Source organism: Nyctereutes procyonoides, unplaced genomic scaffold, assembly GCF_905146905.1.
Source record: "Nyctereutes procyonoides isolate TBG_1078 unplaced genomic scaffold, NYPRO_anot_genome, whole genome shotgun sequence".
Lineage (NCBI taxonomy): Eukaryota > Metazoa > Chordata > Mammalia > Carnivora > Canidae > Nyctereutes > Nyctereutes procyonoides.
The window spans coordinates 15,806,201-15,832,307 of record NW_026575036.1 but is presented as its reverse complement, the minus strand read 5'-3'; the positions used below and the strand labels follow the sequence as shown (position 1 = coordinate 15,832,307).

The 26,107-nt window shown below is 38.3% G+C and overlaps 1 protein-coding gene across 4 annotated transcripts in view; it reads right to left on the bottom strand.

Annotated features, from left to right (window-relative positions):
* FGD4 (FYVE, RhoGEF and PH domain containing 4) overlaps window positions 1–26,107 on the bottom strand; it is a 208,047-nt gene that overhangs the window by 134,253 nt on the left and 47,687 nt on the right. The window contains exon 1 of one of the 4 annotated variants that reach the window (XM_055318858.1): window positions 7,062–7,199. The exons of the other annotated variants lie outside the window; for them this stretch is intronic. Within the exon in view, the coding sequence (XP_055174833.1) occupies window positions 7,062–7,071 (10 nt within the window). The 5' untranslated portion in view covers window positions 7,072–7,199. Of the gene's footprint in view, window positions 1–7,061; window positions 7,200–26,107 lie in introns of those variants that run through there. 4 annotated transcript variants of the gene reach the window in all.

Genomic DNA, 26,107 nt, shown 5'->3' with positions numbered 1-26,107 from the left:
CAAGATTTATGGTTTACATTAAAGCACCATGTCAGGGAGCAATATAAGCCCACACTTATACCCCCCATGATTTATATATTTAGCCAAGGAGGCCTTTCTAATTGCATATAGTTTCACAAAAACGAGAAATTAAAGTGCTCTCATTTCAGTAGGGTGTATACATTTTCTGAAATGAACTAGAAGATCAAAGATTCCTTACCAAAGAAAGAAGGTAAAAAATTGTTAGGTTTCTCAAGGGGAGAAACTTCTCTACTTAGTACCATGTTATACAATCAATACTATTTAACAAATATTTACCAAGAATGTTATGTCACATGCAAATAACAAAGAGCTTTGGAAGTTATTCCTTGCCCTCATAGATCTCACAGCCTAACACGGTGGTTCCTGTGTCCAGCAGAATCATGGCATTCTTTGGTAGAAAATTTTCAATTGCCCATTCAATTTCCTTAGTAGATTGTAGGACTACTCAAATTTCTATTTCTTCACAATTTTTTCCTTAGCTTGTCTTTGCTTTTTTTTTAAAAAAAAAGTATTTTCTAATTTCATTTTTTAAAAAAGATTTTATTCATTTATTCATGAGAGACAGAGAGAGAGAGAGAGAGAGAGAGAGAGAGAGAGAGAGAGAGAGAATGAGAGGCAGAGAAACAGGCAGAGGGAGAAGCAGGCTCCACGCAAGGAGCTTGATCCCGGGACTCCAGGATCACGCCCTGGGCCGAAGGCAGGCGCCAAACCACTGAACTACCCAGGGATCCCCTCTAATTTCCATTTTTAAAAAAGATCTATCTATTTTAGAGAGAAACTGAGAGCAAAAGAGTGGGGGGGGGAGAGGAGGCAGGGGAGAGAAAGAGAATCTCAAGCAAACTCCTTGCTGAGGAAAGAGCCCAATACAGGGCTCAATCCTAGGACCTTGAGATCATAACCTGAATAGGAATCAAGAGTTGTTCAACTGACTGAGCCACCCAGGTGCCCCCCAACCCCTGCCAGTTTGTCTTCAGAGAAATTTGTCTATTACATCTAAGTTGTTCATAATAACCACTCATTATCATTTTAATATTTGTAAGAATCCTGATATTAGAAGTTTTTCATTCTTGATCAGTCTCAACAGGCATTTATCAATCTTATACTTCAAGTAAACATTTTCTCTATTGTCTGTTCTCTATTGCATATTTTTCACTTCTATGTCTATTATGCCTTTCCTTTTTTTTTTTTTAAGATTTTATTCATTTATTCATGACAGACATAGAGAGAGAGGCAGAGACACAGGCAGAGGGAGAAGCAGGCTCCATGCAGGGAGCCTGACGTGGGACTTGATCCTGAGTCTCCAGGATCACACCCCAGGCTGAAGGCGGTACTAAACCGCTGGGCCACCGGGGCTGCCCTATTATGCCTTTCCTTCTATTTACCTTCAGTTAATTTCATTTTCTAAATTATTCTTTTTTTTTATATAAATTAATTTTTATTGGTGTTCAATTTACCAACATACAGAATAACACCCAGTGCTCATCCCGTCAAGTGTCCCCCTCCGTGCCCGTCACCCATTCACCCCCACCCCCCGCCCTCCTCCCCTTCCACCACCCCTAGTTCATTTCCCAGAGTTAGAAGTCTTTATGTTCTGTGTCCCTTTCTGATATCTCCCACCCATTTCTTCTCCCTTCTCTTATATTCCCTTTCACTATTATTCATATTCCCCAAATGAATGAGAACATACACTGTTTGTCCTTCTCCGATTGACTTACTTCACTCAGCATAATACCCTCCAGGTCCATCCACGTTGAAGCAAGTGGTGGGTATTTGTCGTTTCTAATGGCTGAGTAATATTCCATTGTATACATAAACCACATCTTCTTTATCCATTCATCCTTCGATGGGCACCGAGGCTCCTTCCACAGTTTGGCTATTGTGGACCATTTTCTAAATTATTCAAATAGAAGCTCAGATAACTGATTCTAAAACTTCTTTTCTAATATGAGCATATAAAGCTGCATATATTTTTCCAGTTTTATAGTTTTTTATGGCAGAAAAGTATCCCAATCCCAATTATTCCATCATGGCCAGAACCAAAAGTCTTTAATGGAATGCTTGCAGTGCTTACTTAAAAATCAAATTAAAAAGCAGGATCCCTGGGTGGCGCAGCAGTTTGGCGCCTGCCTTTGGCTCAGGGCACAATCCTGGAGACCCAGGATCGAATCCCACATCGGGCTCCCGGTGCATGGAGCCTGCTTCTCCCTCTGCCTATGTCTTTGCCTCCTCTCTCTCTCTCTCTCTGTGACTATCATAAATAAATAAATTTAAAAAAAAATAAAAAGCAATGAAACAAAACAAATGAGGGAGGAAAAGTTCCCTATTATGCTGAACATGTAGGTTTATTGAGCACATATGGAACCCATTTGAGAGTACAGCTAAAGAATTGAGTCTTTAAAAAAAAATTGAGTCTTCAATGAATGATTCTTTTGATACTTGCTTTTGATTGAGTGAAAACTGTCATCCAAATCTCTATTATTTTCAGTGTAAAGAAATTTATGGGAAAAGTGGAGCTATGAAGACTTTGCCTCGAAAATACATATACTGCTCCCACCCAGCAATGCAAAGCCACTTCCTTTTCCTTTCCCTGCAGTAATGTATACCCCAGTGGCTGCCATTCCATTAATAAAAACCTTTCCATGACTGTTAAATTCTACTATTTCCTACAATGTGTATAGACCACTATATTAGGTGAGATACGATGAAATGGAAAACATGGTCCATACACGAGGCAATTTAAGGAAAACAACGAAAAGAATTTGAGATGGTTTGGATTCTGGAAATGTCAGAATTTTCAGTTAAAACTGTACAACAAAAATGCCACTAAGATACAGTGGGCAAAGGACAATCTTTTCAGTAAATGGTACTAAATCCATATGAGATCCATGTGGCACTAAAAATAAATCTTGACTCCTACTACACATCTTTTACAAAATCCCAATTTTAGATTAATTATAGACCTAAGGGTAAAAAAATTATAAATAATAAGTTTCTAGAAATACTATATGAAAACATCCTTACCACCTTGAGATAGGCAAAGTTTTTAAAAAAGAACACAGAGACCTAACTTTAAAGGATTACACTGAAATTGGACATTGTTCATGAAAGGATACCACTAAATATAAAAAAGAAAGCATTACAGGAAAAACAAATCACTACTTCAAAGAACTAGTATCCAGAATACATAAAAAACTGAGACAAAAAAGACAATCCGATTTTTTTTTAATGGGCAAAAGTCTTGATTGGGAACTTTACAAAAGAAGATTCCCAATAAGCACATAAAAATCATTACTCATCAGATATGTAAATTAAAATCACAAAGTAACACCGCTAGACACCTGCCACATAGCTAAAATTTTTTAAAACTAGCAGAAAGTATTGGCAAGGAAATGAAATAACTAGAATTTTCACACACTGCACCATTATGGAAAACTTTTAGGCTAATACCTACTAAAGCTGAACAAATGCATACCCTATGACCTAATAATTCCACCAAAGACATGTACAAAATGTCCATAGCACCTTTCAGCAATAATGGCCAATGTCCATCAATGGCAACATGGAAATAAACTATAATTCACAATGAACAAAATTACTGCTACAGTGCATAATGGATTGGCCACAAGCTTTGGAAATGAATGATCTTGGACATGAGTTTCAGTTCTGCTATTTACCATGTAATACTAAATATATAGATATGAGTATATAACCCCAAAAATCTGCTTTCTCCATCTGAAAAATAGGGTCATGTCACCTCTCTTACAAGATTATTCTAAGGACAAGAAGTAATATGCATATAACACAAAGCCCTATGTCTAATAGGTGCTCAGTAAACAGTAACACTAGGATTTAGGAGCTGGAACTTCTATCACTCAGGATCAATACCAGTCTTTTTTTATACATAAACTCTCTGTGAAGATAATGTTCCACCTGACCTAACAAAACAATCTGTAGCATTTCTAAGTTGCCAGTTCAGTCATCAGTGAAACTATACAGGAACCAGGTCATGGCATTTTATTACTCAGCTACTTTACGAACCCATATGCAATTGCAGCTGTCAGCTCTAATGCCAGAGGATCAAATGAGTTGGAAAGATCAAACAAATAGGCAGGAGAAATGCCAACAAGTGCATAAACTGGTCAGGAGTCTAACTGGTTCAGTTACAAAGTTGATCCTTAAAACACTATGCATACTCTGAAGAGAAGCATATACAGGTTAGGATGCCTAAAAAACAAAAGAATGAAAATAGGGACAAACATCCCTTAGTCCTACCGTGGTTTTTGGCCTAATTCTGAGCCTCCTTTAGTCTTAAAAATAAATCTATTCATACCTGTCATTGAAGAATAAAACAATAAATCTCACTTTGACTTTTTTTAATTTATTATTTATTTATTATTATTTTTAAATTATTTTTAAAGATATTTATTTATTCATGAGAGACACAGAGCAAGAGACAGAGATACAGGCAGAGGGAGAAGCAGGCTCCCCGTGGGGAGCCTAATGCAGGACTGGATCTCAGGACTCCAGGATCACGACCTAAGCCAAAGACAGATGCTCAACCACTGAGCCACCCAGGCGTCCCTTACTTTGACTTCTTTTTAATATAAAATGTGTGTGTGTGCGTCTGTGTAAGATCTGGTATTTAGTAGCAATGGTTCCTAAATTTTAAAGTTATCATAAATATTAGGAGAAATGACAAAGTATAATACACATTCATTAAAATTTTTATTCATTTATAAAGGAAAGTCAGGATATTAACTTATATTGCCATCTAAACTAGTAAGGGGAAGGCAGAGGCAGGGCAAAGAAAAAAAATAAATCTCCTGAAATCTTGAAATCGAGTTCTCTGATCCAAAATAGTTCTTTGAAGAGTAAGGCTCCAATATTTCATATTTTGACTGTATACACCTATTACTCTAGCTAGTTCTATTCTATTAACACTTCTCAGGCCTATCACATTTTATTCTTATTTTTAAATAATTTTATTCATTTATTCATGAGAGACACACAGAAAGAGGCAGAGACATAGGCAGAGGGAGAAGCCTGATGCAGGTCTTGATCCTGAGATCACACCCTGAACCGAAGGCTTTAATACCATTTATATTATTTAAAACTATTTTTAATAGTATTTTTAATACTCAACCACTGAGCCACCCAGGCATCTCTTGGCCTATCGCATTTAAAAAATAAGATACACTTAAGAATATGAATAATTCAAAGTACTCTAAACTCAGTTCCATTTAATCCATAAGGAAGGTCAGTCTCCACCTTGGTGCAAGTCAGCAACACAGGGGCTCTATACAATAGGAATGAAGAACAAGAAACTTTTTCTTTCTTTAATGGTTGAATTACTGGGAGAATCCTAGGCCATTTTTAACCTAATGAAACAAAGAAAAACTTTGGCCAAAGCCTTGTGAATCTGTGTTTTGCAAGCACTATATTTTCACAGTCCGTGCTTGATTTATTTTGTTGCATGGATCTAGTTTTCCATTCACATGAGGTTGTGCATAGAAGAACCAATCTTAGTTAGGGAAGTCCTCTTTCAGTTTTCAATGATCCATTTATTTCCAAAAGCTCTACAGATTCCACTCCAGTTTGTCTTTCTAAGGAAAGCAATTTCATCCACATTTGAAAAGCTAGCACATAAGCTGTCTGCCACACAGAAGCAAAAGTTTTAAAAAATGTGAGATCCATAAATCTAAACCAATATAGCACCCATTTGTTTAAAATCCTAATTCATTGTTTGTCCTTAAAATTCTAAGATCAGGCTATATGATAAATCAAGAATGTAAGTACAATGGGATTTTCCCCCTTCCCAGGTACTTCGCAAGATAGTCTTTAAAATAATAGTGTTCTCATAGTTACTTTTAATCCAAAATCTTGAAAAAATTTAAATATCCAATAATAGAGGACATGTTAACTAAATTAAAGCACTACTGTTTAACAGAATCATATAGCTATTGAATTTTCACTAAGAATTTTTAGTAACAAGAAATAATTTAATGCTATGCGGAAGAGGAGAAGCATGATAAAAAAATCCACATAAAATAGGATCTCAACAAAGAGGAAATATATATCAAAATGTTAGTTACACCTTGATGTTTATTTTCTTTCTCCTTACTAATCAAGAAAAATCTGTTTAAAAGTGTTTTTCTGAATAAAGACATTCAGTAGGCTTTACAGTTAAATACAGAAGACCATGAGAACATTATAGCCACAATGATAGAGGTCTAGTCAACTAGACTTCAGATTCTAGTAGGCAATTTCAAGAAATCCTTACGCTGCCCATTACCAATGTATCTTGCTAATGTTTTAGAAGTAGAGGGAATTTTATCCCCAAATAACTGATGACTAAGAGAATATTAAGTATACAAACAAGTTCTAAGAAATTGATTAGAGTATAGCTTTTATGTATCAGAAACAGAAAAAAGAAAGAAATGTAAATTAGAAGTAGATGGTAAGAGGTTATAATAAAAAGTCTGATGAGAAAGGTCAACAGTTTCACTAAAAGCACAGCTCATGTTCACCACTTTCAGAGAACACTGCTATGCTTGCTATGAATCCCAGGGAGAAAGCCATTACCTCAAGGTATCATACATGGACCATAAAAAAAAGAAAAAGTACACCTTCATCCCAAAACCACACCAAGATGGGCAACCCCGGTGGCCCTGCGGTTTAACGCCGCATTCAGCCCAGGGCGTGATCCTGGAGTCCTGGGATTGAGTCCCTCATTGGGCTCCCTCCATAGGGCCTGCTTCTCCCTCTGCCTGTGTCTCTGCCTCTCTCTCTCTGTCATGAATAAATAAATAAAATCTTTTAAAAATTAAAAATTAAAAAAAATAAAACCACACCACAAAATCATTCTAAACAAGAGCCACGATAATTTCAGTAGTGATAGAAATTACTTATCATTTAGTAGTAATCAAAAAGACAAGTGGCAGTTACTTCATCTGCCCATACACTTTGTATATTCACAAGTTTCAAATGTCCTTAACCTGAGATATTTCAGAAATAGAAATTGCAAAAATAACAATACTCACAGCCCCCCATAGAGGATTTCTTTCCAACAACATCCAGCAGTGCCTTTTACTCTTCTGATTAATCATACTTATTTCCTGTTTGTGGAGGAATTATATGGATCTCTGATTTATGGGTAAAACCTACAAGTCTGCACTTAGACACCAGACACGCATACATCTCTGTCGGACATGGTGAGTAACTAATGGGAAGTGCAGAGCTAGGTTTTGTAACTCTCCTAGAACTGATGCAGCCTCAAAGATCTACGCAAGCACAGCATTTCAAAATTCCATGAAGGTATTTCAAAATGCAGTGAGAAAGCTCTAATACTAGGGTGGAATAGGAAGGATGGGGTCAGTTGCATGTGATTTTACTATAATTACAGCCTTTAGATTTATAACAAACTATCTTTTAAAAATAGGTTTTAAAGGGCTTTATGATTTTTTTGCACCATATATGACCAGTCATAAGAAATGTTAAATAGCAAAATGCAGTGAAATAGTGTTTACACTTTCTGTCTCCCAAGCAAAAGGACCTTCTATTTCCTTCCTAGGTTACCTAACAATGCCAAATAACTTTATAAAGACATCAGGATTTTAAAGGAGGAAAGGTACCAATGAGCAAATTTCTCATCCTTGCCATGCTTATCAAAGAAAATTACTGATTAAAGTTAATGCTTTAGTCACAGACTTTTCAAAGCACCTAATGGTTTATCATCACGTGGACTCAGTATTTACATAATAATCCAAAGGCTAACTTTCATGTGATATTTAGATGTTGTCAGAATCAAACTCTAATACTGAGACTCAGTTCACTTTTGCTATATTACTTCTTCAAATTACTATGTTCCTGAATGACAAATAGTACATTACCTTAAAGAACTTGACAATACTTGAGGAAATTTTGATGGATAGAAAACGCATTTAATGTAGTTTATGAATCAACCAGTGGAAGTATGGAGGGAGCTACTTGGAGAAGCTCACTAAAAGCATAAAGTCTTAGAAATTTAGAAATCCTCCCATTGTATGGATGAGAAAACAGGCCATACATTTATTAGTATATATGGAAAACAAGGTATATACATTCCAGATCTTCCGATAGATTTTTTCAGTTTAAATTCCATAGCATATTTTTTATAAATTTATATTTTATTGGTGTTCAATTTGCCAACATATAGAATAACACCCAGTGCTCATCCCATCAAGTGTCCCCCTCAGTGCCCTTCACCCAGTCACCCCCACCCCCCACCCACCTCCCCTTCCACCACCCCTAGTTCGTTTCCCAGAGTTAGGAGTCTCTCATGTTCTGTCCCCCTCTCTAATATTTCCCACTCATTTTCTCTCCTTTCCCCTTTATTCCCTTTCACTATTTTTTATATTCCCCAAATGAATGAGACCATATAATGTTTGTCCTTCTCCGATTGACTTATTTCACTCAGCATAATACCCTCCAGTTCCATCCACATCGAAGCAAATGGTAGGTTTTCATCTCTTCTGATGGCTGAGTAATCTTCCATTGTATACATAGACCACACCTTCTTTATCCATTCATCTTTCGATGGACACCGAGGCTCCTTCCACAGTTTGGTTATTGTGGACATTGCCATAGCCTTATATTTCTAAATTAGTTCTTAAACATGCTGTTATCTTGTATAAGATTTTCAAGGAGTGGTGATTTTAAGAGCTAGTAATCCACCTGCAACAATTTCTTGCTATTGATGAATGTTATTATCAACTTTGAAAGCTGAACTCTATGAAGTGAAAGGTATAGTAAACAGTCATGGCATGTTCACATAGTGCGGAGGTATCCACCTAACTGAGGGCTTCACCAATCCAAGCCACCATTCCAACCCACATCAGCTGAGGGTTGGGGTGTCCTCGGCAGAGTCAGGGTAAGTTTTACACAGGAAGTGCTGCTATATGTACTGAGGCTTCAGTGATGAAGTCAGATGAGGATGTCAGCATTTTTGGTTCCCTTCAAACTGATCACATGCCAGTAAACTATTAGCTAAAACTGCAACTGTCCTCCACTACAGAGTACTAGGACCAGAAGGACCTTAATGAGCATGTTGGCTCACATTCTTGACCTCTTTTTCAATGTTTTATGCAGTGTAGTAAGCAAAGAAAATTCATAATAAAATATTTTCTAACGTGACTCTGTACATTGTAGATTTTTGTCCTTATAATTAAGCCTCTTCATCACTGTTCATTCAGATACTATGTGGCTATGGTTGCAGAAATGGGTTGCAACAATTACACTGAAATAACATTTCTCTCATAAATTTATGAGTTTTTTTTTTTTTTTCAGTTTGCTACTTAGAGTTTAGGCTCCTAGATTTTATAAAAACAGATTTATTTGTCTTGGCTCCAAATAAGTGATCTAATGAATTTAGTCATACTACTATATACATTAATTACATTTGGGAATAGCTTTATAAACCATGATATTAACCAATCTGTTACAAAGCTAAAAGTAGGACCCTATCCTCAAAATGTTATGGGGCCAAAAATTGTTAGAAAAGGAAAGTAAACAAAGCTATTTATCTGTTCCTAATATCATCAGTCTGTTCCATGACTTGATAAAATTATTAGTAACTATTGCTATATACTCTGTATCCTTCTCATGACAACCCTTACAAAGAGGCATCATTATAGCTCCCATTTTATTGTGGGTGAAAGTGAGAACTCAAGTTTGGCAGCTTTCTCAGAGACTAAGTGGCAGAGCTGTGATTCAAACCCTGCACTATGGAACTTCAAAACCTGGTCTCTAAAATCCAAAATATCTGCTTTGTATCTCAAAGCTTTCTGAAAGTTATTAACCTTGGATGGGAGAAGAAAAACTTTCACCTTGAGTTTTCTTGTATTTAACTCCAAACTCAAAACCTAAAACTGTTTATACCTGGTAAATTTCTGCTTTCTACTCCACATGACCTTTTGATTCCTCAAAACTGTGTATTTAATCTACTTGTAAGCCAATAGCTTGACAAATGATCCTACTTTTGTATATTCCCCCCATAGCTGCAATCAGCAATAGCTGATTTAGCTTAAGTTGCTTGTTGGTTATGAGAATGAGAAGAGTACACAATTGTCACTTACTCAAGGTCACTTTGAGCCAGAAATATAATTCTGGTCTAAGGTCTGGTTGCTAAACCACGCTTCCTCTGCAATGGTAAAGCTACCATTGGTAAGCTGGTCACTAAGAAACAAAAAATAACGAAGTATGGGATATTCAAAATACTTTTTTTTGGCAATCTCTTTTCCCTACTTGTTCCTCCCCTCTAATTTGCTCATTTCCTATATATTCTGTATTGCGATTATGGAAAGAAACTATAACTGCTTGGCAGATAAGGGAAAAAAAACTTACTCCTATTTCGAACATGAAGAAAGTTTCTTTTCCTTTTCTTATTAAGATATGGAAGACAAAAAAAAAGATATGGAAGACAGCCTCAAAAAGTATAACAAAAAGTGTCATGTTAAATCCATTTCAATTTAAATTTTATTGGTACAGACCATTAGCTTTTGATTTATACATTTAAGACAGTTCTCTAAGAAATGTGTTGGTACCCACACATATGGCAATCAGCACTGCTAAGGAGCTTGTCTAAACTGGCACTGTCAGTTGAATTTCTATGGTGATGAAAATGTTCTCCATTTGTGCATTCACATGAGCACTTGAAACATGGCTTGTGTGACCAGGGAACTAAAATTCATTTTATTTTAGTTAATCTAAACTTTAAAAGGAACTAGTGGCTAATGGACATAGGTCTCAGGTTTGGGTGTCTTTTTTTTTTTTTTAAGATTTTATTTATTTATTCATGAGAGACAGAGAGAGAGGCAGAGAGAGAGGCAGAGACACAGGCAGAGGGAGAAGCAGGCTCCAAGCAGGGAGCCTGATGTGGGACTCGATCCCGGGACTCCAGGATCATGCCATTTGGCCAGCCGAAGGCAGGTGCTAAAACACTGAGCTACCCAAGGATCCCCTCGGGTGTCTTTTTAAAAAAATTTTTATTCTGAATTAATTATAGACTCAGGAAATTGCAAAAATAGTACAGAGAGGTCCAGTTTCCCCAAATGATTGATTACATCATATTATGTAACTATAGTACAATATCAAAACCAGGAAATTGACATTGGCACAATGTGTGTGTTTAGTTCTATGCCATTTTATCACTTGTATAGACCTGTGTAAACACACCCAGTCATGACACTGAAGGATTCCAGCATCAGTAAGAACTCCCTCATGCTACCCATTTCTAGGCATCAATACTTTTCTCTTCACTGTCCCTAATCCCTGGAAGCCACTACTCTGTTCTCTATTTCTATCATGTTGTCATTTACAGGACACTCTAAAAGTGGTATCACACAATATGTGACCCATGACTCTGAGATTGGCTTTTTTAACTCAGCATAATGCCCTTGAGGCCCTTTCAAGTGCTTGTATGTATCAACGGTCCCTTCCTTTTTTTTTTTTTTTGGTCCCTTCCTTTTCTATTGCTAGGTAGAGTTCCACAGAATGGTTATACTACAGTGAGTTCAGCTATTCATAGGTTAATGAACATTAAATTGTTTACAGTTTCTGGCAATTACAAATAAATCTGCTATGAACATTTGTGTACAGGTCTTAGTGTGGAATCTAAATTTTCATTTCTCTGGGATGAATGCAAAGAAGTATGACTGCTAGATTGGATGATGAGTGTCCACATGGACTTATTTTTGTTATCTGTATATCTTTATGATGCTTGCTCATTTTTAAATTAGGTTGTTAGGGTTTTTCTTTTTTCTTTTTTTTTTAACTGTTCAGTTTTGAGAGTCCTTTATATATTCTAAATAGAGTCTGTTGTCAAATATACAGTTCTCAAATATTTTTTTCCCAGTCTACAGCTTGTCTTTTTGCTCTTTTAACAGTCACACAGCCAAAAGATTTAAACTTCAATGAGGTCCCATTATCAGTTTTTTTTTTTTCTTTTATGGTTTTTATGCTTTTGGTGTCATGGCTCAACTTTTTGATAAGTCCTAGGTCTAGAAGATTTTCTCATAGGTTTTCCTCTTTTTTTTTAAGATTGTATTTATTCATTTGACAGAGAGAGAGGGAGAAAGAGCACAAGCAGGGGGAGGGGCAGGTAGAGGGAGAAGGAGAAGCAGGAAGCCTAACATGCAGCTCAATTCCAGGACCCTGGAATCATGACCTGAGCCAAAGGTAGACGCTTAACCAACTGAGCTATCCAGGCACACCTGTCATAGGTTTTCTTTAAAAAGTTTTCCAGTTTTATGTTCTATATTTAAATTGATGACCTATTTTGAGTTAATTCATGGATATAGTCTAAGGTTTAGGTGAAGTTCATTTTTTTTTTTTTTTTTTGGTCCATAGATATCCAATTGCTCTAACACCATTTGTTAAAAAGGACACATTGTATTTGCACCTTTGTCAAGATTCAATCGGCTTTGCTTGTGTGGGGCTAATTCTAGGTTCTTAATTCTGTTGCACTGACCTATTTGTCACTCTGGCAATATGATAGTCTTGATTACCGTAGCTACATAACGTCTTAAAATTAGAGTGATTCTCCCCACATTATGCTTCTTTTACAAAACTTTTTCAGCTGTTTTGGTTGCTTTGCCTTACCATGTAAATTTTATAATCATCTTATCTATACCTATAAAAATCTTACTAGAATTTTAACAGGTATGAACTGTCATCTTTATTGTATCAAAAGTCTTCAATCCATGAACACAGTATGTCTCTCCATTTATTATTTTTAGTTCTTTCATCAGCACTTTGTACTTTTTATGCGTATATCTGTTATTTATTTTTTAAATATTTTATTTATTCAGGAGAGACAGAGAGTGAGAGAGGCAGAGACACAGGCAGAGGGAGAAGCAGGCTCCGTGCAGAGAGCTCGATGTGGGACTCGATCCCGGGTCTCCAGGATCACGTCCTGGGCGGAAGACAGGTGCCCAACCACTGAGTCACCCAGGCGTCCCGTGAATATATCTTTTAAAAGCAACTCAATGACCTAGAAATAGCTTATATATGTCACCAAAATAAAATGCGATAGTCTAAACAGGTTTAGGAAATCAAAGTGTTCTGGGCTAACTAAAATTAAAAATCAAGAGTTGCACAAACACAAGTATATTCATTTGGGACAAATAAGCAGATTTTGCTGGAAGACTGGCTTCCCATAATTTACAAAGAAATAAAAGGACATTACAGGTAATTCTGCAATTAAAACAGTAAACAGGACACATTGGAAATTTAAAGGATAGAGTACATACCCTCCTGGTACATGGAGCACTTCTTCCCTTTCTTGATTATATTTTTTCTGTGTATCAAACTTGTGCATTACATGTGCAATAAGAATAAGAGGACTCTAAATGATATATTTTCAAAGGTCCTCTCCAAGTCCTACATTATTTTATGAATTATATTTTTGAAAATTAAGTTGTAGTCTTTTCTACAACTTTTTGAATGTTGCTGCTTAGATATCTAGAGAGGGCAGGTCAAATGGAAAAAATTCTGTTGAATAGTAAATGTACTATTTGGACAATCTATGAACGCTGCAGGGAAAAGCGAGATATAAGAAAATCTTGAAGAGATTAAAATTACTTAGCCTAGAAATAAGAATTCAGTGAAAATACCTTTAAGGTAACTAGGAAGTTATGTACCCACCCAAGGAAAATGAACAACTTTTAAAAATACACAAGAATACATTCTTAACAACCGGAGTTCAAAATTGTGAGACCACAGTAAGTTGTACAAACCCTAAAATAAGTAAGGTCCTATTAATGATGAGTATAGCTGTGAAGGTAGAAGAGTACCAAAATAATTCAGAGACTATCAATATTCTAAAAGTGTATGATCCAAGTCTTCAAAAAAACTATGCCTAGCTTTCAAGTCTAAGAAAGAAGAATCTGAAGACTAGAAACTGGGGAGCAATTAACAGTGACCATTTCCTGCTTACCTCCATGTCTCCTAGAATGCTTTATCAGTTCACATACAATAATTGCTTGATAGATTGATGAGTACCTAGGATATCCCAAAGCAAAAGTAATTATAATGGAGAAACAGAGGAAGACAATTTCTGAAAACCAAGAGCATGAGCATCATTTGCTAAATTGATGGTCGTGACTTTCTTTTTAAGATTTTACTTCTTTATTCATGAGAGACAGAGAAAGAGAGACAGAGGCAGAGGGAGAAGCAAGCTCCATGCAGGGAGCCCAATGTGGGATTCAACCTCAGGACTCCAGGATCATGCCCTGAGCTGAAGGCAGATGCTTAACTGCTGAGCCACCCAGGCGTCCCTCATGGTCGTGATTATTATGCCAGGGAAGTTTGACATTGGCAGCTGGAAGGATTCTTCTACAGAATAAAATATCATGGTCATCTTAGCCACACTATCCACAATCTCACTCCTGCATAGGTCACTGCACCAGACTTGGTAGGGTAGGAGGAGAATAAAGAAGAAAAACAAATAGAAGAACCAAGGAGAGAGGGGGAGAAACAGGAGGAAGTGCATTATTAGTCAGCCTGACAACTACTTAGATGTAGGGGAGTAAAAATTAAAAGAAAGGGAAACTAGTGCTACCCTAAACATTTTTACAAATGATCACATTAAAGAAAAATATTCAAGTTATTTTATCTTTAACAACATCTTATCAGTACTATCAGATAATGTATAACCAAAACCAAAAGCTTTCAATCAAATGATTCTAAGCTAAAAACAGGAACCAGAGACCAAAGATTTCACACTAGATTCTTTTGGTAAAGTTACAAGTTATATTTAAACTCTTGAATCACTACTGTAATAAAGTACTGTTTGATTTTTTTTTTTTTTTTTTTTTAAGGACACCTCCAATTTGGATAGGGAAAAATCTACTAACCTAAGTGTTTTACAAGTTCAGGAAGCCATTCACTAGCCTGTATGAGCAAACCTAATACGAGACTCGGGTGAATAAACACAACCAGAGGCCACTTCTGCCGTTTGTTCTGTCCTCTCTTACCGATCTGGAAACAGCTGCGCACAAAAGCTCCAAATGGTAGAAAACCTTGGGATCCTTCCACCTCATTATACACTTCTGCCTTTACCACAAACATTCCTACAATGCGCCCAGTCTGCCTTTCATCGTCCACAGTTCCTAAACAGCATTTAGTCCCTATCAGAAGAAGGAAAGTCTGTAGAAGGGGGTTATTTCTCTACCTTTGATAATATATAAGGCAACCTTTGCTAAAAATAACCAGTTCAGTTTTTAGACCAATAAAATTATAAATGCATTCAGACATCCCTGTCACATCCAAATCTTGCTACAACAAAGGTGCTAAAGACTACATTCTGCTAATGAGAAATTTAATTCTACCTGAAAAAAATGACTTTGGTTCATCTGTGAAATACATTTAAAATTTCCACAAACAGATATTGAGAGGTTCTTCATATGTAAATGTTTCTTTTATCCTCCTTCCAGAGCTTGAACCTTTATCCAATAAACAACTACTTTTCACCAACTTATAACTTAAAGAGTGTCTTTTCAGTACTACAAAAAAAAACAAAAAACAAAAAAAAAAAAAAAACACAAACCAAAAACACTAAAAACAAAACCGAAAAATAGCCCTAACAGATTACAGTGGGTTAATGACAGCCACAAATTCTTAGCTACTATTCCCACACCAAGAGGTCTCTCTCCACCTCCTTGAATGACTATCCAACAGAAAAGAGCAGAAATGACATTGCACTAGTTCTGAGCTAAATATTTAAGAATCCTGGCAATTTCTATTTCCTTTTCAGAGTCCAGCTGTCATGTTATGAAAAGGTCCAAATAGCTACATGCATGTCCTACATACATACAGTCCTACATGGAAAAGAATGAAGGCCCAGCTGACAACTCCAGCTAAAATCACAGCTGACAACACTAAGTTGCCATCCCTACAAGTGAGCTATCTTCGAAATAAATCTTAAAACCCCATTCAAGCTATCCCAGCAGACAGCACACAGACCAGAAATGAGCCATCCTTACCAAACCCCAGCCAGATCCCAAAGTTATGAGCAAAAGAATAGTTGCTGTCCTAAGCCACTAAATTTAAGGGTGATTTGTTCTGCAGTAATAGATAACCAAAATAAAGTTTGGTTCAAAAAGAGGGGCTGGAACAAAAACTTAAAGTATATACTGGATTTGGGTCCAGGTGGGGGTCAGAAGTTAGAAGAATCTCGAGGAGACAGTTAATAAAGATCTGAAATAGTGAAGAAATGTTACCGGTGGCTGAAGAAAGGGAAACTACATCACGTGCTAGCAGAATAATTAGCAAACCCAAAGCATGCAGTTACATGGAAACAGAAAGGGTACCCAATGGGGACACCTGGGTGGCTCAGTCGGTTAAGCAGCTGCCTTCTGCCCAAGGCAATCCCAGTGCCCTGGGATTCAGTCTGGCATCAGACTCCAGCTCAATGGGGAGTTTGCTTCTCCCTCTGTCCCTCCCCCCTGGCTTGTGCTTGTTCTTTTTCTCTCTTTCAAAAATAAGTAAATAAAATCTTTAACAAAAACAAAAACAGGGCACCTAATGAACACATGGATCCAAGAATTTCAGGAAGAATATTGAAAGTACCAACTGGTTCATGTTAGCCGCCTATGATAAAATATGAGAGTAGTGAAATGAACAAAAGGGGAACTATTTGGTTCCTTTTCAAGCAGAATTTAGAGGAAATATGGGACACCTGGGTGGCTCGGTGGTCAAGCGTCTGCCTTTGGCTCAGGGCGTGATCCCAGAGTCTCAGGATCTAGTCCCACGTCAGGCTTCCTGCATGCAGCCTTCTTCTTACTCTGCTTGTGTCTCTGCCTCTCTCTCTCTCTCTCTCTGTGTGCATCTCATGAATAATAAATAAAATATTTAGGAAAAAAAAGAGTTAAAAAAAAGAATTTAGAGGAAATAAAAAGGAGCCGGACTTGATGGGTTCAAAAATTAAAACATTCCTCATTTTAGCATCTTCGCAAAAAGCAAGCTCAAAGACATGGATCAAGGCAAAGATCAAATCCTTTGCTGCCAGTAAATGTGGCCTCCTTTTTTTGAGCCCTCAACAATTTTAGGTGATTGGTTCCTCATAGACTATGCTAGACCGAAGTGTGCACCAAACTCAGCTGGGGTGGGGGATGGGCTCTTAAAACTCACACTGCTGCACCTGATCCTCACAATTTGATTCAACAGGTCTGGAATTGGGTCTGAGCGCTGTAGCTCCCAGGTGATGCTAATGCTCTCTATGGTACAGAGATCATAGTTTGCAAATTACAGAGCTATACTGAAAGGCTTTGGAGTATTTTAAGTGGATCTTTTTTTTTTTTAAAGACTGTATTTATTTATTCATGAGAGACACACAAAGAGAGGCAGAAACATAGGCAGAGGGAGAAGCAGGCTCCATGCTGGGAGTCCAACGTGGGACTCGATCCCGGGACTCCAGGATCATACCCTGGGCCAAAGGCGGCACTAAACTGCTGAGCCACAGGGGCTGCCCTTAAGTGGGTCTTAAGGACATTTCTACCAGACAGTAGAGTTTGTAAAAATTTTTCTTTAAAGATTTTATTTAGGGCAGCCCGGGTGGCTCCAGTCCAGGGCCTGATCCTGGAGACCCGGGATCGAATCCCACGTAGGGCTCCCTGCATGGAGCCTGCTTCTCCCGCTGCCTGTGTCTCTGCCTCTCTCTCTTTCTCTCTCTGTGTGTCTCTCATGAATAAATAAATAAAATCTTTAAAATACATAAATAAATTCTTAAAAATAAAGATTTTATTTATTTGAGAGAGAGAGAGAGAGAGCACAAACGGGGTGGGGGCCATAGTGAGAGGAAGAAGCAGACTCTCCACTGAGCACTGAACCAAACGTGGAGCTCGATCCCAGGTCCCAGGATCATGAACTGAGCCAAAAGTAAACACTTAACCAACTGAGCCACCCAGGTGCCCTGAGCTTATAAGAATCTTTTTTTTTTTTTTTAGCTTATAAGAATCTTAATGGTATTTTCACACAATGCCCTGACTTAAAGGCAATTCAAGGTAGATCCCCGTCTCAAAGAAATTTGTGGGAATGGCTTTAATCTAAAGTTGCAAACCCCAAAGAAATCCATGGGAATAACTCCTAAAAACTCTAAAAACCTATCAATGGAAAAACACCATCAGTGTGACTAAAAAGACATAGTTCAAAATGAGAAATACCAGGGCCTTTATTCAGATAGCAAAAGCCTACAAACATAAGTCATTTCTTATGGAAATGTAAGATTCAGAGGACATAACCAAGAGCCTAGAGGGTAGAGACAAGAGCCATGAAGAACCACCCAGATTATAAACTAGTCCTGGGGTGCCAGGTCGCTCAGTTGGACATCCAACTCTCGATCTCAGTTCAGGTAATGATCTCGGAGTTGTGAGACTGAAATTCCTTCTCCCACTCCCCCTCTGCCTCTGCTCTTTGCCCCTCTTCTCTCCCCCCACCCAAAACCAACAAACAAACAAACAAAAAACTAGTCCCTAAACAAGAAATCACTGACATTTACCTAACTGGATTTTAGAACTGCTGTGGAACAGGGACTGCTAGGTGTCTCCCACTTCCCCCTTCTGTTTTTGATTTGTTTTTAAGTAACAGCTTTACTGAGACATAATTCACTCACCTTACGACTTAAAGTTTGCAACTCAGAGGTTTTTAGTATATCCACAGATACAACCAGATACCTTTAAAACATTTTCATCACCTCAAGAGGAAACCTGTACCCTTAGTTTTCGTCCCCTATATACCCAATCCCACTGGCTCGAAGAAGCTGCTAATCTGGGGGATCCCTGGGTGGCTCAGCGGTTTAGCGCCTGCCTTTGGCCCAGGGCGCGATCCTGGAGTCCCAGGATCGAGTCCCACGTCAGGCTCCCTGCATGGAGACTGCTTCTCCCTCTGCCTGTGTCTCTGCCTCTCTCTCTCTCTCTATCATGAATAAATAAATAAATAAATAAATAAATAAATATTTATTTATTTATTTATTTATTATAAATAAATCTTTGAAAAAAAGCTGCTAATCTACTTTGTCACTATAGATTTGCCTATATAGGACATTTCAAAAAAAAAAAAAGACATTTCCTATAAATGGACTCCTACTATGTGCTCTGTGACTAGCTTCTTACACCCAGCATATTTCCAGGTTCTCTGAGGGGAGCCCACTGCAGGACTCAATCCCAGGACCCCAGGATCATGACCTAAGCCTAAGGCAGGCGCTTAACCACTGAGCCACCCAGGTGCCCCTACCAGACTGTTTCTAAAGCGATGGCACCATTTTACCTTCCCACCAGCAGCATATCAGCATTGTGACTTCTTCTGTCTAATGCCTTTTTGAAGGGGAGTGTCTCCCATAATTCTCCTGTCCCTACCTTGTCATTGCATGTTGGGTTGGGGGAGGAGAGCAAATAACTTGTGCCTTTAGTTCACAGGTATTTGGTTTGAGACTAGTTGTACCCAAAGAGCCTCATCTGCACCTGGACCTGACTTAGACGAGCTCCTGGACTCAAGCTAACCTAGCAGTGGAGTGAGACTTGTGGCACTCTTGTGTGGGGGCGAGTCTAGTCTGCATGTGTGAGGGGCCAGAGAGCACACTGTGGTAAGTCGTCATTCTGGCGATCACCTCCAATGAACCACACTTGTGGGCATTCACCTCCCAAGCAAGCCTCAGAGGACCACTGCCATCCCAGCACCCAGCTGACACCACAGAGAACAGAACCTCCTGGTCAACTCACTGAATCATGAGATAAACTGTTTTATTAGACTATCAAGTTTCAGAGTGGTTTATCACAGGGCCATAAATAACCCAACAGGTTGCTTTCAATGGTATTTTAAGCTTTAGAGCTTCTTTCTAGTCACACTAAACTACTTAATTATGAAGAACTATAGTACGCAATAAACTTTTTCCCCCTCTAAAATTTTAACCTATCATACCTAGGATCTATGAAACAGCCATTTAAGCAAATGAAATATACCTTCTAAGTCTCAGGAGACTTTTCTTAGAGTCCAAGTCACTAATAGAGACAAAAACTGAAAAGTTTCCACTTTCAGTAGAAAGCAACGTGCAGCTATACAAGCCATCAGAGAGGACTGGCCAGGGATGAGAATCTCAACATTAGCTGACATCTCTCGGTGCTCAGCAAGACACACCAGGAGTACAGACAAATCTGAGCAAAGGCCCTGCATATCAGACAAAAATCACAACAGGAATTTGGAAGAGAGGCAGAGGACACAAATACCAAGCAGTCTGTGCCGATAGCCAGGAAATCCTCAAAGCACAGTCACAAAGGTTAAGATGGCAAGTCTTCTGAAGTCAGTTGTTACGGCAACCAGCAAAGATTTTTAACACCAGTAACACCAGTAAGAGTTTCTCAACTCTGCTTTCCCTTATGCTGATACATCTACTGTTCTTGTGCTTAGCTCCCCTGGATTTAAAGGGTTCTCACGTGTCTACCTGTCACCCCTTTTTACCCTTGTTTTTCAGTTCATCTTAGGAATGGTCATGATGGCACCCAAGGATCCTGCAGGCTTTCTGCAACTCGAGATTGCAGACAGTAATAAATCTCTCATTAACACAGAATTATTCTAATTTTTACAGGATAATGCTTAGTAAAGTTCCAGACACACATAATATAAAGTCTCAGTATATAATACTATCCATATTTCGTTTACCTTTGTTCAATTGCAAGTGCATCTGCCTTAAAAACATTGACTTTAAAGGAAAAAGAATAATAAACTCACAAGTCTATTAATAGAGAACAGGTTTAAGCAAATTGTAGTACAGCTATACAGTGAAATACTATGCTAACTTAAATTTTAAAAAAAGGAAGAGGGGGATGCCTGGGTGGCTCAGTGGTTTAGCGCCTGACTTCGGCTCAGGGCGTGATCCTGGAGTCCCAGGATCGAGTCCTGCATCAGGCTCCCTGCATGGAGCCTGCTTCTCCCTCTGTGTCTCTGTCTCTGTCTCTGTCTCTCTCTCTCTCTGTCTCTCATGAATAAATAAATAAATAATAAAACTCATTAAAAAAAAACATAAAGAAAGAGGATTTTGAAAAATTTGAAGTGGAAAATTTCCAATACATATAAATGAAAAACCAAGTTGAAAGAATGTATAATCCCATTTAAAAAATAAGTCTATACTGTCTGTATATGCATAGAAAAAAAATTGGTAGAAACCATCAAACTAGACACCACAATTTGGGTGGAAATTTCACTTTCTACAGAATACATTGCTATAACATTTGTTTTTTTAATAGTAAGCACATGACTCTAATAACCAGAAAAACATGAATAGAAAAGCACACAGATCCTTCTTAAAAAATAGCATGCTTTTACCTGAATTTGTTCACATGGTCTTCAGCATTCATTCCTCTTTAGCACTCAGAGCAGCCCATGTCTGTTTTTAGAACAGTGTCAGGAGCTGCTATATGAGCTGTTTCCTGTATGGGCAGCTATTTTTAATTAATGAACATTTTGTTGTAAGAGTTCACTGGAAAATAGAACTACCACCGTTTCTGCAAGTCAAATGAAAGAAAGACTCTCTACAGTAAAATGAAAGATTTCAGTTATAAAAACATTCTAAAAGCTGGTATGTAATATTGAGTACTAAGCACTTTATTTCCACTGTGATACTAAGATTAATCTCATCTAAAATTTTTCCCAAGGGAATCTAAAAGTTCTATTTACTTCATCTCTCCTAGGACAAAAAATAATATGGCATTCTTCATTCCACAGGCACTTATATGTGAGCTGCAGGGAACATCAGAAGTGAGAGAAAAAAGAGAATAAAGTTTTCCAAATATTTACTGAGCAAGTGGGTGCAAAATACCATTCTATATTAACTGTTAGAATTAAAATTGTGGTTGCTCTACATGTAAGTATATTAGCAACAAAATCACGTCCTCCAAATCATTAGATTCTCCGAAGGTTATGAGACAATATGGCCCAGAAGATAGCTGCTATGTAATCAAGTTGTGTTTATCTATGCAATTCTTCAACCCATGAGCCACAGAACCACTAAGGAGTCTCTCAGACAGCCAGCAGCAGGGGCGGCAGTTATGAATTCAGTGGTTAGGTAGCAGAACCAAAGTTCTAAAGGCCCCACACCAAGATGGGACTCCCTGTCCCAGAATGAAGATGGGATTTTTCCTGAAGATCTAAGAGAAGTTTCTAAAAAGAACCCCTCTGACACACACACTGTGTACGGTACTGCAAAGTCCAGTCACAAAAACAAAGGTTTATTGTTCTCTTGCCAAACTGTACTTACTCCTCATGACAGGTGGCCAAACACCCATTTACACTAAACTCTACCCACACCCTCTCCACTTACCACTTCCCTAAATTCCTGGCATTTGTAAACTATTAAGCAATTTCAAAAGTACCTTCTTATCCATTAATTCGATTCAAACAGGTTGTAGGATTTCTACCAAACACACTGAACAAAAAATGGTGGCAATTAAGAGATGTTCTGAGGATGAGGTGGTAAGGGCTCTAATGTCCTATTAAGGCCTTGCTTATAATAGAGGGGTGTGATGGTTAATTCTATGTGTCCACTTGGAAAGTGTTTTTGGATAAGATTAACATTTAAATGAGTGAATTCTGACTAAACAGACTGCCCTCCATAAGGTGGTAGGCCTCTTTCAATCAGCTGACAACTCAGAACAACAACAACAATAAAAACCAGCCTTCCCAAAAGAGAAGTCTCCAGCAGACTGCTTTCAGACTTCACCTACATCTCTGGCTCTCCTGGGTCTCAAGCCTGTTAGCCCACACTGCTGATCTGTACTTGCCAGACTCCATAAACACACAAGCCAATTCCTTATAATACATGTGCACACATACACATATTGGCTTGGGGACATCATAGCCTGGCGACCAGCAGTTTAAGATCTACACAGGAAGAGTCATTCAATGAAAAAAACAAAAAACAAAAAAAAACGGCCTCTCCTGACTGGGACATGCCTAGCTGTTCTTCCAGTCATGGTGCTCTCCAGCACATCACGCTGTTGAGGAATACATGAATATGCCTGGAATAGGATACAGCTAGGTACACCGTCTGCCTTCAGCTCAGGTCACAAACTGGGATGGAGCCCTGCATGAGGCTCCTTGCTCAGTGGGGAGTCTGCTTCTCCCTCTCACTCTGCCTGCCACTCCCCCTATTGTGTGCTCACTCTGTCAAATAAATAAAATCTTAAAAAAAAAAAAAGAGAGAGAGAGAGAGAGAGAGAGAGAGATTCCGGAGAAAGAGTCCTGAAGGCAATTTATACTCTGTTCAAAGCTTAAAAACACAAATATAAAAATCACGTAATTAGATAAACTGGCCTCAGCGCATCATTGCTGAGGCCATTGTGGACATGGAGACAACAAGATAGTGGTAGAAAGTACACCGACCACTGATTCAGAGCATCACACACATTCTTCTCCATCACAAATGACTGAATTATCCATTCCTGCCTCAAAATACCTTGGTTTTACCAAATATCAACCTAAAGAGTTATGGAATTCCTCTACCCAGTTCTCACCTCCTCTACCAACATTTGCCTGGTTAAGCAAATGGTTACTCACTGTAAACTACTCACTGTAAATATACTACCTGTGGTTATGCTTCATCCTAACTACCCCCACCACTGCAGCCTTCTCTTGTCTTGCTGCTATCTAATGTGGCTTGCCTCCACTGAGCAGTAGCACCCACAGGACATCCCTCTACATCTGTCCTCTGATCACTAACAGTGCTACTTCCCCACACTCTACTTACAGCCCCCCCCCCCACTCATCTTCCCATGAAGATGGTACCTGCAAGGCTACCCTGACAGTTTCCACGTTGAGAGAAAAACCAACATTTTACATACAAGCTTTAAAAACCTATACTTTCTAGCACTTTCTACTGTCTTTACCTCTTCTGTATCACCTCTAATTTCCACAATGTGTCCTGCCCTATGTGTCCTATACTATTCTAGCTTTTAATCTCTATTGCAAATTGAAGTTGTAGGCAGAATAGATATGCACAATTTAGAGCTAAGGACACAAAGGTAAAAAGAGATGAAGTGAGGTGTACAAGTTCAGCCTGTAAATTAATAAAACTACAATAAGGACACATTTTTCTATGAGTTTAATTTCTTTCACAGGGGGAGGCTATATAACAGTTACCAAAAGTTTAAGATCACAAGTCAGATTATACTTGGCTCTACCACTTATCACAATATGACCCTCAAGTTTATGAGACATTAATTTATTAACCTAAACTATTAATAGCTTGGTTTCCTCATCTGTATAAATCTGAATAGTACTGACCTTCAATCGGATTTTAAGGAGATTTCATAAGATAAAATGGGTAAAATACTTTGAACACTGCCTGACACATAGGACACTATTAATAAACTTTATTCTCCTTATTTTTTTAAAAAGACTTTATTTATTCATGACAGACACAGAGAGAGAGAGGCAGAGACACAGGCAGAGGGAGAAGCAGGCTCCATGCAGGGAAACCAACGTGGGACTCGATCCCGGGTCTCCAGGATCACACCCCGGGCCAAAGGCAGTGCTTAACCGCTGGGCCATCAGGGCTGCCCTCATTTTTTTTTTAATAATTGAATCAGTCTTTCAATGGTTATGATCTAAATGTCCTACTTACACTTATCCTTTTTCTTTAATCTTTTGTAGAATCATGAAGTTCAGCTGGATAAGGCCAAATACACTTAAAAGCCACTGATAAATCCAGTGTTTATTTACATAACATGCTTTATTGGGTCATATGAAAATAGGTGCTTAGGCAAAACTTTAAAAGAAAGTTGGGGGGTCCATGGGTGCCTCAGCTGGTTAAGTGTCTGACTCTTGATCTCAGCTCAGGTCTTGATCTCAGGGTCATGAGGTCATAGCCCTGCCCCAGGCTCCACGCTGGGCATGGAGTGAGAAGAGAAGAGAGGAAAGAGAAAAAACAAAATTCGGAGAGAAAGGAAAAAAAAAATCACAATTCAAATAACATTTCTGCCTGTTGAGTTGGCTGCTTAGACCTTGGGTTTTTACCCAAAAGTTTCAGTTACTCTGCCCTCATGGTTTAATGCTTCTGCAAAGAAGTGGGCAGGTGATCATAAGATCCAAGCTCTCATTTAAATTCTCACACCCTTTTCAGACCTCAATACTGCCAACAATGATACCACCTGCCCTGCTATGGCACAGGTTTTTCAGAACAAAGACAGTCAAGACAAATCATAAAACACAGGCACAGGCTTCCAGGTTTGCTGCACAGAGTAAAAAAATAAATCATCTGTGGGGACAGGATCAATGTCCTACCAATGAAGGCATCTTCAATACCTGAGTGACAAAGTTTGTAAGAATGGGTTATTTGCCTTTAAACAATGATAGATGAAGGATACTTTCTTGTGCTACGCTCTTGAACTTGATTTCCAAAGAATTGGTATTTTAATTTGTATTTAATCCACTATAAAAATACTCTTGACATTGACATTTTCAATTTCATATTATAAAAGGTTTTGGTATCAAGATTTTTAGTAGTAAGGCAGACCTAGCATGTCCTCTACGTGCTATGTGACTTTGAGCAAGCCAGGTAACCTTTCAGATCCCTGGGTTTTGTTTGCTTTTTTGGTTACTGGTGGCCATATTAAACAAAAACAATTTCCTCTTTTCTCTCACAGGGTTTGGAAGAGCAAACGAGGTCACATATACCAAGTTATGAATAAGGCAGCACCAGTCGACACTGCTCCTTGCTCCAGCACCAGGGAGGCAGCAGTCTGCTCATTCACACCTGAATTTCCAAAGCTGTCTCAAGTGGATTTGCTAGGTGATGTGAATTATCACAAGCCCACCGATCCAGGAATTGCAAGAAATAAGTCTAAAACCTACTACCCGCAGAAGAAATACAGGGTGAGTAAAAGTTTTAGCAAGACTGTTAGCTGTGATTCACAGTACCTATGTTACATTTTCTTTCTGTTCTCACTGCCTTTAATCATAGCTCTGGCACAAGTAAGTGTAGAGAGAGCTGATAAAAATGACAATGCCCCAACCGAAGCACATTGGGTCTAGGACCCAAACTTGCATGTTTCAAGTTCTTCTT